This window comes from Orbicella franksi, chromosome 5 (genome assembly GCF_964199315.1).
Source record: "Orbicella franksi chromosome 5, jaOrbFran1.1, whole genome shotgun sequence".
NCBI lineage: Eukaryota > Metazoa > Cnidaria > Anthozoa > Scleractinia > Merulinidae > Orbicella > Orbicella franksi.
Genome location: NC_138149.1, coordinates 6,164,459 through 6,178,594, shown reverse-complemented (window position 1 = coordinate 6,178,594; position 14,136 = coordinate 6,164,459). Strand labels below are relative to the sequence as shown.

Genomic DNA, 14,136 nt, shown 5'->3' with positions numbered 1-14,136 from the left:
ATAAACTTTGATGCAGTCCCCCCAGCCCCCCGGCCTGTACGCCTATGTTTATACAGGCTCACACGCAAACAACACACAGAAATTGCACTAAAACGAGTCAAGCTTATATGTCTAGAAATATGTTATTTTAACAGTCAAACAGTGGCCACCGAGAAACGATTAGTATTAATTATAAAACTTTGTACTTCTAGAAAAAAGCGCAGTTGACATCGTAATTTACAGACTGAACACTGTACAATTAAAAAATTTAGTTTCCTAGCATCACTGCTCGATATGACTATGTTTAACCAAGAATATTAGCAGCAGAGGTCATAACGTTGAGCGGCATACCTTAGAAAAACAAGAAGAGTGTTTCACCGATTCAGAGACAAGACGGCACTCGCAAATAGGTGACGCACAACGATTAGTTTTAAGCAGATCTTCTCTAACACAAGTAAACCCAAGTCTAAGGCGAGAGAAAGAAAAATCAAACAACCTGTTGTAAGATTGAGGAAAAAGGGTTGACCGTATTTTAGCTTTAAAAGTAGGAAGACGTACAGGGTTTCGGACCTTGAGGTCCAGAGAATTCCAGCCAGTGATTGGGGATGGAAAAAAAAGGACTTTTGAAATCGAGAACAGTTCTGCAAGGAATATAATTGTGTGAAATTTTCCCTTGATGTAAGACGGAAACCTGTAAGTTCACTAGGTAGCTTGCGAAGTAATTCAATTAAGTAATACGGGGCAAGGTTCTTAGTTATTTGGTAAAACTGAATTGGCTTAGCTTGTGTAGTTATGTAACTCTGTTGTTGTTGTTGTTGTTGTTGTTGTTGTTGTTGCTGTTGTTGCTGGTTATTTCTTGACCCTTCTTGGCTTTCGAAACTGGAAATGATGTCAAAATAACTTGAGAACGACTGCCTTAGGAATATTTAAAGACCTGCCTATTGATAGAGAGGTTCTGTTATCTTGCATTATCTCTACTTCTCTAATTATTGGGCTACTTCAGTTGGAGGGCAATAAAATGCAGGAAATTAGCCTTGTTCTAAACGAGCAAGGGACTGGAATCTAAAATCTGGAATAACTGAAATTGAGAAAGATGATAGAAAAAAATCACTTCAACAGTGTCCAAGAAATGAATCCAGTGTATAGGAAAAAAGAAATGTTTTCGAGTGTTGTTAATTTTCGCTGCTTTACTGCTTAAACCACAAACTGTAACTGTTAACCAAAAATGTATGAAATCCTTCATCAAGCCAAATTTTGCTCGTTAGAGACTAACAATGGTCAATTGGACCGATCTATGGCGAAAAAGAAAGTTTTGGAGAAAATTTGTGCTTTTCTTTAAAAAGAGACTAGATTTGAACAACCGGTTAGTACCTATATACGTGGCCCGGTTGTGCAAAAGGTGGATAACGCCATCCATTGGATAAACATATCATTATCTGGACAGGGTTACTAATTTTTCTGGTGAATAGAATTAGCCATCCTTTGATAGCCCTTGATCAACCTGGCCCCGACAGGAGCGCATTTCTTTCCCGGAGAAGACTGGAGAGTAGCACAAAGTCACAGCTGATTGGCGTCAAAGCCATGTTTACGCGTCAGAAATCTTTCAACACGGCAACCCTAAAACACGGTAACCGGAATCCCGAAGTCCTAGAATCTAATCTGGACAAGAACCGCGCTCCACCTTCGGCCAGGTTGAACAAAGGATGGGTACTGAGCTCTATCTACCCCCAAAAATCACTGACCCTGACTGAAGAGTGAGTTGCCCAATGATAGCGGATCCACCTTTTAAACAACTGGGCCAGATCAGAAGCATATCACCTCGAACAAGGTGATATGCTTCTGGCCAGATGCATAGCTAGGGGATGTTCAAAACATGTGGTTGAAGCTGAAAGCAAAGGGGAAAAAAAACAACAATAAAATAATTTGTCCCTTATTTATTTATTGGACATTGCTGAAGTAAATTGTTTCTGTCGTCATTCTCAATATCAATAATCTGGTTTCCGAATTCCAGGATCCCGGGTCTGATTTCGGTTTCCTGATTCTCCCCTCCAAACCATATCACAGCTTTCCAAAAGTGTATTTCATCTTTCTGTTTGAACTAAAAACACTGACATTTGGTGAACTATGCTCAGTTTTTCAAAATAATAATTATCAATTTTAATTATTCATACCCAGTCTCTTGCTCGTTTCGAACCAAAAACCACACTAGATACCAAGCCCCTAGTTTGCAGCGTCCAACATGGCGGATTAGACTGGCAAGGGGGCAACGCTGGCGCTTTCGTCTGGAAACTTGGCAAACCTGGAGCAAAAATGTTAAACAGCTACATTTTTCTGTCATTCAAGGTATTACTGATTGAAAATTGAGCTTAAATACTTTATTCCACCCCATCATCAATTCATCAATTTATTCGACAACAAAGAACTTCAAAACACACCTGTTTAGCAATTTTGTCTCGGTTCGTTGGAGACAAGTCATGCATTGAACATGATGTGTGATGAGTTGGTTCCTGTTTGAAGTAAACATTGTCGTAGTTAGCTTATTCTAGCACGGTTCATTACTTCTGCAAACTGCGCTCGCTTATCGAGCTCGAGGTTATTAGCTGCAATTAGCCATGATTCTGAGATCTTTATACGTTTGCTACTAGCTTGACCAATGTAGTCCAGTTATGTACTCCTTTGTCCTGTGGATAGACGAAAGATTCACTTCTCTCTGTTTTGTGACTTTTGTGCTTGTAGCATCCTGCGATATTTTGACTCTTCAAGGTACGTATATTACAGGTTCCATTAAAAGCTGGGCACCGGGCAAATTGATCGGCTGTGAGGACCATTTTGCCTCCCTGGTTTGACCATCTAGAGGAAAGTTTTTCTTATAAAGAAGTTCAGTTCAAAAACTTTTGCCCGTCTGTGAAAACCAGTTGCCCTCCTGCTGAAAACGTTAATGAAACGCTCAGCTACATACATGTAAGTCAGATAACGTTCTAAGGCTGCCATGCAAGGCTTGTTTTGAGAACTTGTACTAGATAAATATGAAGGCCTCACTTGAGAAAAACAGTGGAGCATCTTGTGATATACGCCAACTGATCCTGGCGATAAGACAATAATCTGCAATTATTTCTGTTGTGAACTGAATATTGTCAAACACTAGTCACTATGACTCTACAGTAGCTATGTGCATGCTGTAAATCCCAGAGGCCTTGAATACCCAAATATGGCAAGAAATTGTGAGACACTATGTGATTTGGAAAAGTGTCTTGATTATTCCTTATCCTGTACACTCCCTCAGTATGCCTTTTCTTATGATTTAGAGACACATCAATCCACACAACTGATGCAACCTAATTAAAATTCTTTGAGCACTTAGAAGAAGGAGGTTTTCGCAGCCTCGCATGTGTTTAATTTACTGAGAAGCCTCTTTTTACTCAGGTTTTTAGTCTTACTACTACTGGCAATTTCATTGCTGTATGATTGATGTCTTCTGTTTACTATATATGCTATTGTGCTATGCTAGATTCTAATGGATCTGTACTATTATAGTTAAAGACGCTTGTATTTTTAGTACTTTTGTTTCTTCTATGACAGGTTTTGCAGCTGGTGAAATCCAATATAGAAATGATTTTTCTCAAAGCACTTTGTTCAGAGTCAAAAGGAACCTTGGCAAGAGCCGTGATAAGAGGCAGAATAATGTAGTTTCAAATATAACAGTGCAGGTATATCACACAAGCTCTTCCATATATATTCTTGACACTAATATCTGTACTTTGAGCACACTACATATACACTATGATGTAAGGCAATGTCGGCACACACTTTCAGTACAAACTCTCCTTACAATTCTTAATACATTTCTAGACCCCCCTTTTAGTTTGGAAAGTTTGATTAGAGATCAATTTCCCTTGATTGATTGAAGGATGAAAAGGAAAAGGTTGGATAAGGAAGAAAGCTAGAAATCATTTAAATCTATATTAATTTTATTTATCATTTGCTATCACCAATTACATGTAATTTGGACTGAAAAAGAGAGCTACAGTGTAGCAGTCTCAAGTACTGCAAGCACTTACTGTCAATGTGAATGATGTACACATGCAGCCATGATATCACGGTCACAAATCACAGTTCAAGACTATGTTAAGTTTCCACTAGAAAGCTGTTTTAACCAATGAGTTTCTGAAAGCAGGCCACCAGCCCATGGTCCATGACATGCCCCACAGCCTCAGGTAGCCAGTTACTCACTTCACATCCTGTAAACCCATTCCAGATATTTCCCATACTTTTTATTGCAGTCTGGCTCTGTATAAAATAATGCAGACTGCAGATCAACAAACTAAACCATGTTCAAAAACTAATTAAAGCCTAGCCCTGGAAATAAACTGTACCATAAAACTGACCCATTCCTAAAAACTAACTCAATGCCATGTAGATTTAACTGTGAAGCCTAACAGTTAGCTTTGAGGATAAGATTAATTTTAGATTAGTACCTAGGGTCAGTGTTCATTTGTAGGGTTAAGGTGAAGGTGAAGGTTAGTCTGCAATCAAAAGTATGTCTGGATCGTCAGCCACCAGCTTGCATTAAGCGAAATCCTTAGTCTTTCATGCAATATAATGTTAAATGCAAATTATCTGACACTGATTGTGTTGTTCCATAAAAAATCCATATGCTTCCCAGGGAGGGCTTTTTTGGTTTAAACCCGCTCCCCATCCCTCTGAAAATTCCAGTTTTGGTTCATGGTTAAGTCTGCATATGAACCAAGTGGCCAATCAGGCTGGCACTGTATCTCTCCCCTTAGATGGAATGCTAGTGCATCACAGGGTTTCTTCCAGCATTACATTCCCCTGTACTCATTCATACACCTGGGTGGAGAGAGGTACTATGAGGGTAAAGTGTCTTGCCCAAGAACACAACACAATGTCCCCAGCCAGGGCTCAAGCTCGGACTGTTCAATCAGGAGGTGAGTGTACTAACCATGAGGACATTTCGCTTCCCACAGTTTTGGTCCATACTTTCCTTTAAAAATTTTGGTCTGTGGGACCCCCTCCCCCTTGAAATTTCCAATAACCCTCCTTGGGGTCTATGTGGATATTTTCTGGAACAACACATTCAGTCTATTTCTAAGTCTCTTAGAGATGGATTTTAGTCAATAAGATGCTATCTGTAGGCTGTGTTTTGATTTACAATTCTAGGTTAATTCTTCTTGTAGGATCATCACAAGTACTATTCAGTAGAGATCTTTCATGATAGTTTACTCCACGTGTGGTCTGATCTTAGAGGGAAATTAGAGAGCGTACATGATGAACATTTATCAAATAACAAGCTGGCCATTAAGAATGTCAAACTGTCATTTGATTTTCCTTACTATGGTCATATGGTGACGAATGTAACTCTCACCACTGGAGGTAATAAGGCATGCGCAAGTTACATGTAGCATGCAACTTCATACAGTTAAAGAAATAAATAATTTCATCGAAAACATTCAAAAGAGTAAAAGAGTTATTAATATCATTTTAGTTTAAGCAATAATTTAAAGCCATAAAGAGACATTGTTCCAAAGATTTGGCGAGAAGACGTCCAGAAATTCCAAGTGTTCAATTAGTTTGAGTGTCCTTGTTGAAACAATTACATGTATCGTTATGTGGTACTTACTACAGTAACTGTATTATTCCTTAGTTTTGAAAAACAGTCTGACTCTTTTTGGCAGGTTTTATTAACCTTGGCACATCACAGAATCGTCAAATTGCTAATTTCCAATATGTTGCTCCACTCTTGGCGTACTTTGATCCTTCCCTTGACGGCAGCAGTAGTGTTCATCACCTTGACAGTGGTAGGGGTTTTGTTTGTGACTTAGTAAGGAATATTTCTTACAAATTATTAGGATATGGAGCTTTAGAAAAAGCCAACCAGGCTCATTAACATGCTCAGTTGTCTTTTCTGACCTTAAATTACATGTTCAAAATTACTCAAAGTCTTGTTTTCTAGTGAAATATCAACCAGTGATAAGCTCTCTTTCAACCTGGCCAGTAATATTAGCTGGCAAAGCCCTAAGCTACATGAATGCTTAAATGTAAATATTTTGTGTTGCCTGAATTATGAATTTATGACTTGCTCATGGTTCATGCACACCATAAATGTCCTTGAGCATCAAATTACAATTCTTTAAGGTCATTGGAAAGATGTTTAAGAGCAATAAATTTATTGATGAGTTAGAAGTCTTTAAATTTTGTTGTTTTCAGTATTGTCCTGCAAACTTCAAATCTCTCTCAAATGGTACTGTAGATACATGTATCAATAGCTTTTTTGTTGAATGTGTCCTTCAATTACTGGACTCACATTTCTAGTTGAAAGTCATTGAAAAGATCCTTGGATTTGTATCCTATTGTCACTCAGTGGGCAACATTTTTGAAGGCAATTTTTATGCACTCTCCCACTAACCAGACACTTTACATTAAGTAATTAATAAAAGAAATGAACCACTTTATTCACTCTAACGTGGCAGTAATTCTTGTTGCCATATTACTTTACACTAAACTCCAGCTATAGAACAAACTGGTTAATTACTGGTCCAAAAATCTCAGTGTTTCCTTTGTTTCCTAAGGGACCAGTAATTAAGTAAATATGCACTGACCCTTTAATTTGTGCAATAATACTTTAAGAAAAAAATGCTAATTAATTATAAAACTTAATATGATGCGCTTACATGCACATGTAAATAAAACCTGTTCTTTTCTCCTCTTTTGCATTAGGAAACAATTTCATTGTTCAATGGTCAGATGTCTTACTACATGACAATCCTCAAGGTAATGAACATTGACTTAGGTCTCGTGTCTCATTAATAAATAGTTATTACACAACAGACTCCTCCTACCCCATCCCATCCCCTCCCCTCCCTTCACTTTCAAAACTTTCATCTTGTAAGGTTAGTTACTTGATATTGCAGGATATGAGGACAAAGTTTCTGATTGGCATTATTAAATGTGAATTTAGGTACAGTAAAATTACTCAGGAAGTAGTTTGTTCAAATTCAGACTTATCAATTTCTTCACTCTGTTTTCAGCTGGCAGATTCACTTTTCAGTGCATGCTGAACAAGACTGGAGAAATTGTTTTTTCTTACCACAAGGTAAAGGATAATTTAAAGAAATACTGTCACATGGAGTAATTAACTATAGTTAAAGTTTACAGTTTTATACACAGTTCAGCCAGACCTGAAAGGTAGTACTTGTGTGAAAACTGAGAAAATACCAGTGACTTGTGGAATATTCCATGGCCTACCACTCAAAGTGTTGCATAACAAGTGTCCATTTCATTTCAACAGATTGCAATTCCAGTGACAAACATATCACGTGCTGAGCACGCTGTTAACGTTGGCATTTCAGATGCGTACTATGTGGACAAACTGAGGCATTATTATGGCATTTGTAAGTCAAGCTTCACAAATGATGTCAACTTGCCAATCAACATGCAGGCAGTGTACTAACTGTTGAAATATGAATCAGTCTTAATTAATTCAGTGATAAGTAAGATGTAAATTTATGTAGTTAAGGTTAAAAACAGAGGATGCGCTAGAGCGTAATGCATATGCATTGTTGACCAAGCATGAGGTCAAGATTAATTACCTGTGACACATCACCTTGGATGTGTATTGGCCTGTAGTTAGCTCTAGTTAGGGTGTTAAGAACCACTCTGAAGTAGCTGTAGGTGTGAAAACATAACAAAAGTGCATTTTCTTTGTCAATTTCAGGGCAAATATTTCGCACATTTTATACTTATGATGCAGTGAACATCAATCAGAGCAGGGTGGTCAATGACACTGTTATCATACTTCGTCCCAAGAAAAGTGAGTTTGTCTTCAAAACAACAAATGTCACAGGCAGGAAATATAGCACAAGTGCAAAATAATGTACATCATAGAATCTCAGTTCCAAGGAAAACATTAATTCCTTGGGACAATAACATGGCAAAGAAAGTTTCCCAATGGAAAGTTTGGTAGAAGCAGAGATATTCTCATCAAACAGTGGTTATTTCGATGTTTGTCAGACATCATCACACTATAGCAGTCACAAGTAAACACGCTCAAACCGAAAACAAATACCAACATGCACTGCGCTCGTCATCCACACTACAACATTGGGATGTTGCTAAGCAACATCGTGTGTCTTGATGAACACATGCTGACGTCACACCTGTCAATGAGCTCATGCTTATTTTTGATTGGATGATATGAATCGGATGTTCTTGAGGTCCACTGGGTGTTTTAGAGAAAATTTATTGAAATTGACTGATGCTCATTTGGTAGTATCCATGTTAGTGTTTTCTTATGATTACTTTTACAGTTTGTGGCATAAACAAACAGAAAGGTTTTGTTTATCAAAGCAGTGTTCTGTTTAAAGTTGGTTGGCTAACAGCAATTTGAAGCTTCTGATTTTGTTAATTTTTGTCAATTTTTTCTTAGACGGTTGTTCAATACAAGAATTCTAAAATCATTCACCCAAATCAGTACCTCTGTGTTCACTTCACGTTTCACTGATAAGGGGCCGGAAATGTTTTGGATGTAATAATTTTTACTGTCATGCTCAATTATGTCAAATGAGAGTTTGAGATCTTTTCATTTCCAACAGATTGCATCATGGCCAGTACATGTAAAGACTGCATGGAAATACGAAGCAGCACAGAGTTTCATTGCACCTGGTGTAACAAACTTAACAGGTTTCAAACTTTACTGTATTAATTATTTTCCACTCTACCATCTTATGCAGGCCTCTTCCTTGAAGGTTGTCACGCAATCATTCTGCAAAAATATTGTGTGACCAAGCAAACAGAAGTTTCAATACCTCAATGGCTACGTTTCGTGTGGTTATTGCTGGGGCACGTTCTTCCTGCCTGCCATCAATATCGATAAAAACGATTTGAACACAGTAGTGGCTGCATTCAACATTGGAAAAATGGAGAAGGGCACGAGTGGACATATACACTGAGCTAGGGCTAAGCTCCTTACCTTACTTGTACATATAGGTTGTCGTCTCTCATCTGCATAGATTTGGGGCTTACAACTGTAGATGATCTAGCTCTCTTTAGCCATAGTTAGCAAAGGGAAATGGTTAGGAAACCTGGCAAAGTTCTTTGTTGTATGTTTTTGTTGGCTATTTTGGGGGTGGACGTATGTCGCAATGTAATGCTGTGACCATATCAATGTTGATAAAATGACTGGTGAGTAGAGAAAGTGCTTCTCCCAACACTGGAGAGCAGTGAGGTGTACATATGCCAACGAGAATTCTGACATACATGTACATCCAAGGTCTCGCATTTACGTGTTGTTCTTCTTTTTATTTCTGCCAGGTGTTCGGATGGATTTGACCGTCATCGCAGTGAATGGCTTAAAGCGGGTTGCAACACGTCAGGAGTCGTCCAAGTAAGATTTCAATGTATAACACAAACGTACTTTACCCCATGGGTGAATTAGTACATTACCATGCACACTGACTTGACGCGGAGGCGCGGTGGCCTCTTGGTTAAGCCTGGTTCTCATATCCCGCCGACCTATCTGCGACGTAGTCGCCGGTTGCAACTGACAACGTTCGGCGATCTGTCCCAGTGGGTCCCCGGCTCATCTGCGATGGATCGCCGACATACTCAAATTTACTCGAAATGCAAATCGAATTGCGCAATTTTCAAATATTTTACCTGTAAATATGGATCCAATCGTCTTACTGGAGTACGTTGCGTCCGCAGATGATGTTCACATAAAATATTTTCATCGCCAACAATCGCCGACAACCGCCGGCTTGCCTGCGAAGTTGAACTCAGCTCAACTTCGCAGGCAAGCCGGCGGTCAATGCCTGGGATAGATTATGATTCGGCGATAAGTATTCACATATGCCGTAACGGTGTCCCAGGCCGTGCCGGCGGCTATGTCCCAGGTATGTCGGCGGCCTATCAGAACCAGGCTTTAGTTGACCTGACTCCTGATCGAGCGGTACGGGTTCGAGCCCTGGCGGGGGACACTGAGTTGTGTTTTTAGGCAAGACACTTCACTCTTACAGTGCCCCTCTTCAGCCAGGTGTACGAATGAGTACCGGTGAATATAATGTTGCGAAGTAACCCTGCGATAGATTAGCATCCCATCCAGGGGGGAGTCGAGATACTCCTAGTCGCTTCATGCCACAGAAACCGGAATAAGTTTGGTGTCATCGTTGTGACAAATTCAATGTGGTTGTGAACCTTTCTCGGCTTTCCAGCCCCCAAACCCCAGAAACCGGGATAAGTTTGGTGTCATCGTTGTGACAAATTCAATGTAGTTGTGAACCTTTCTCGGCTTTCCAGCCCCCAAACCCCAGAAACCGGGATAAGTTTGGTGTCATCGTTGTGACAAATTCAATGTAGTTGTGAACCTTTCTCGACTTTCCGGCCCCCAAACTCCAGAAACCGGGATAAGTTTGGTGTCATCGTTGTGACAAATCCAATGTTGTTGTGAACCTTTCTCGGCTTTCTGGCCCCAAACTGCTGATCAAAGTCTGTCTGCTACATTTCTTGGATGCATGATATGAATTTCAATCATGCAATGAGCGGCAACTTGTTAAATTTGTTTGTATTGAGTATTAAAGTTGTACCGTTGTATATATGAATGCTGAATTCAGGATTTGTAAACTGATCTGCAAGAAGAAGGTACCATTTTTACCTCATTAAATGTGCCCGACTCTCCGTCAAGGCTTGAATGAAATCAGGTTAAATTTTAAGACTTTTTTCGAGTTCCCAAAAAACCACTGACACTCTACTATACTAGCCAGTAAGAAAGAAAAATAACGTTTGTGGGGTCTTAAACTGCTAACGACGAGACTACAGTGTGGTATGCGAATCCCTTCAAAGTGGGAATGACTTTACTTTGAAGCAAAGTCATTTTCGTTTGAAACATTTTGAACAGGAACTCGCAGAAGTCAAGTGGAAGGAGCTTATTTCTTAGCATTTGTTTTCTTATCTGTGTCTTTTTTAGTCAGAAAAATGTGTCATCCAAGACAAACAGACAGAGGATGAACCGACCTCAGGCCTCGCCCCATGGTTAATAGCGGTAATCTGTGTGTGTGCTGTAGTTGTGTTTGGTGTATTGGCGTGGCTTGTCTATGCTTTCGCACATCCTACCTCCAGATCGGGACTTTGTCTTCAGGTATGTACATGGGACTGTAGATCCTTTGCCTACTTATTAAAGAAGTATAGACACTCTATAGAACCCTTGTTGGACCAAGCACGTCTCTAAACAGACACTACTCTAAACTACAATCCTGGCCAAAAGGGCTTGGGACACTTCCCCTTGTTCTCGCTTTTTTTGCGTGGCAGCTGCGAGAAACCAACAATTTGAAGTCATATTAATAGTCTTACAAAGATCTTTTCCCTGCTCCCCCTGAACAATGTTGAAGTCGTGACACATCCGTGACTCCTGACAACCAACACTGTTCAGTGGGGTGGGGGGGGGGGGGGGGGAATAGATTGAAATGCTCAGTTTGTGGAAAAATGAGAAAGTGTCCCAATCGTTTTGGCCAGGATTATAGACTCTTCCACATAACAGACGTAATTTATCAATCACGAGAGACCGTGTTGAAGTAATATATCAAGCATGAAAGAAAGACCGTGTTTGACCACATTTCCAAACACCGAGAAAAGAGATGAGACTACGACACGTAGTGGAGTATTTTCGCCGAACTTGGGGGTCTTTGAAAATTTGGTCAAACACTGTTTTGAGTGTTTGATGTATCTTCTCATTCGAAACTAAAACTAAGTAGAAAATGGAGAAAAAATCTGTGCTAAGATCAGATATCCAAACACCGTCAGCGTAAGATTTCCTTTGTTTAAACTTGATGAAGAGTTAATCAGTGTGAGATGGCTCTTTAAAGTGAACTCCCTACACTTCCTGTCTCTAGCGAACTTGACGCTTCATCGTGATGTTGTCTTATACTGCATACTGCATGCAGGTCTTCGTAAGATCAAACAATGTAAGTTGAATAAAAATGACCTTGGTGCGCGAGCAAGACCGCATGCTACCAGAGAAGCTTTAACAAGAAGTTTCAGTTGTACACCCTGTTTTTTTCTTCTCTTACTTACACAGCACTGCCCTGGAAGATGCTGCAGGAAGTGTACAGCAAATTACCAAGAAACTGGTCCAACAAACTCTTATGTGTTTAACAAAGTTCTTTTTTAATCTGACACACCACAGATGGTTCCAAACTTCATGTAACAGATATATTGTGTCTAGTAACGAAGCGTATTATAATCGCCCTTCTGCGATCTACTTTCAAGTCCAAAGTGGCAAAAAAAAAATCATAGTTATCTAAAGGGATAATGATCTAAGGTAAAAGATCTGTAAAAAACAAAACAAAACAGAATGTTCTGCTTAACTCTGCGTGTTGTTGGGCTCGCAATAACATGGTGTACTTGTATACTAAAAGGGAAACAAAAGGTCAGCGGAGTGTTGTAAGTAAGTAAAAGCTTTATTAATGTGTCATTGTATTTAGTTTTCACAACTAATTGGGGACACAACAAAAAAAATTAAAATTATTTACAAGTACGGAATAATAATAAAAATGCATATACGATTAAAATATGTAGCATGTATAAATTGTACAATAAAACAATGGGTATATAATAGGTAGTCTCTAAGAATTGCAAAGGTTACAGCAGCTATTGTTGTTGGTAAAAACCCGCATAAAAGAACAAGTGGATTAACAACACTCGGCTGAAATTTGGTCAAAAAAGTACCATATACATAAGAACACATTCAGCCTGAAATATGAAAATTGTTCTTATATAAGAAAAAAATTGGCTGCCAGTTAGATTAGAATAACCTACTATGGAAGAGTACTTAGTACAGCACTAAGTAGATCAATATATGTGCTATCCATTAATTAATTAAAATGTTGTGCTTGCACATTGATTTCATCTGTTGGTAGTCTATACAGTATTTAATTTTTAGAAACAATTTTAAGAAGTCTAAGAACACCTTAAGAACATTTTCAGGCTGATTTTGCAGAAAACACCCGATGTATAAGAACAAATTCAGCCTGAACCCCCAAAACATGTGTTCCTTTATGCGGGTTTTACTGTATTAAATGTATGACGCTTGTGGTATATAGAATCCTTATCACTTACTTCTGAAATAAAAGTAAGATATACATCTAAAACCACTCAAGCTAGACCTATTTTACAAAGGATCTTACTAACTGATAAATTTGTGAGGATGTTTAACAAAATACACATTGTAATGTTGCATCTTTTACTTCTGCCATCGAGCTTTGCTATAATACTCCGTACAACTTGTTCACGACGGTGGTGAAGCTTCTTAGAAAGTTTCTGTTAAATATGCAATCCTTTAGATCCTTTACATTATATCAGCTAGACGTAGTATACAATGAAGCGAAAGGCCTTGTCCGTTGATCCCGTGTCCACTGGGTAACTTACAGCTGACTTCCTACGCCACCAGGGCCGGGTTGTTCAAAGCCCGGTTCAGTCAACCCAGGGTCAGCGCGAATTTTGATTTCAAATTTGCAACTTATCGGTAAGGTTCTGTTTATTTTGTTTGCCCTACAGGTTTGAACTTGAAAAATATCAAACTACACAAAACATAAGCACTGAGAAGCATTTTTATAAAAGAAAAATTAATTCTTCGGTTAACTTTGAATCCTGGGTTAGCGTTAACCGGCTTTCGAACAATCCGGCCCAGGGGCCCGTTTCTCGAAGGTCCCGAAAAGTTTTCGCATCCGGAAAGCCACAGCAAAATCTCGAACCTTATGATTACAGAGCTGTTTTATTCACATATTCTTAATATGAACAGAGGTTTCCTTCATACGAGAAGTTTCAGGCGTATACACTTCTTCGTTTTTAGATACACAAGAACTAAAAATGGCTTTACTGGTCCGAAAAGTTTCCGGGGCTTTCGAGAAACGGGTCCCAGGAGTTAACTAAGCCTAACAGAGGTGAGAACCACTATACGAGTTTCTTTACAGGGTCCTTCAAGGGTTTGGGCGAGCAAAGAGTTATCGTATTGTGTTGTCATATTTTGAGGAACTATCCGGCTCGAGCTGTGTGTGAATATTCTGCGGAACAGGCAACTTAATTGTGCGGCTTTTGGATGTTATTTCAAGGAACATAGACCCCAGCCCCCTGCAGTCATGGCTACTTAAC

General features: G+C 39.1%; 1 protein-coding gene across 1 annotated transcript; it reads left to right on the top strand.

The window, feature by feature from the left end:
• Positions 1-2,090: 2,090 nt before the first annotated feature.
• Positions 2,091-14,112, top strand: LOC145486963 (plexin domain-containing protein 1-like; the record flags this gene model as incomplete). The annotated part of the gene is made up of 13 exons (XM_081465667.1): positions 2,091-2,322; positions 2,716-2,742; positions 3,559-3,686; positions 5,175-5,370; positions 5,673-5,795; positions 6,715-6,768; positions 7,026-7,090; positions 7,286-7,388; positions 7,712-7,807; positions 8,589-8,676; positions 9,307-9,379; positions 10,958-11,128; positions 12,065-14,112. Coding segments are annotated over 13 exons (1,449 nt in total), but the record flags the coding sequence as incomplete, so codon positions are not given.
• Between the last annotated feature and the right edge of the window lie 24 nt (positions 14,113-14,136).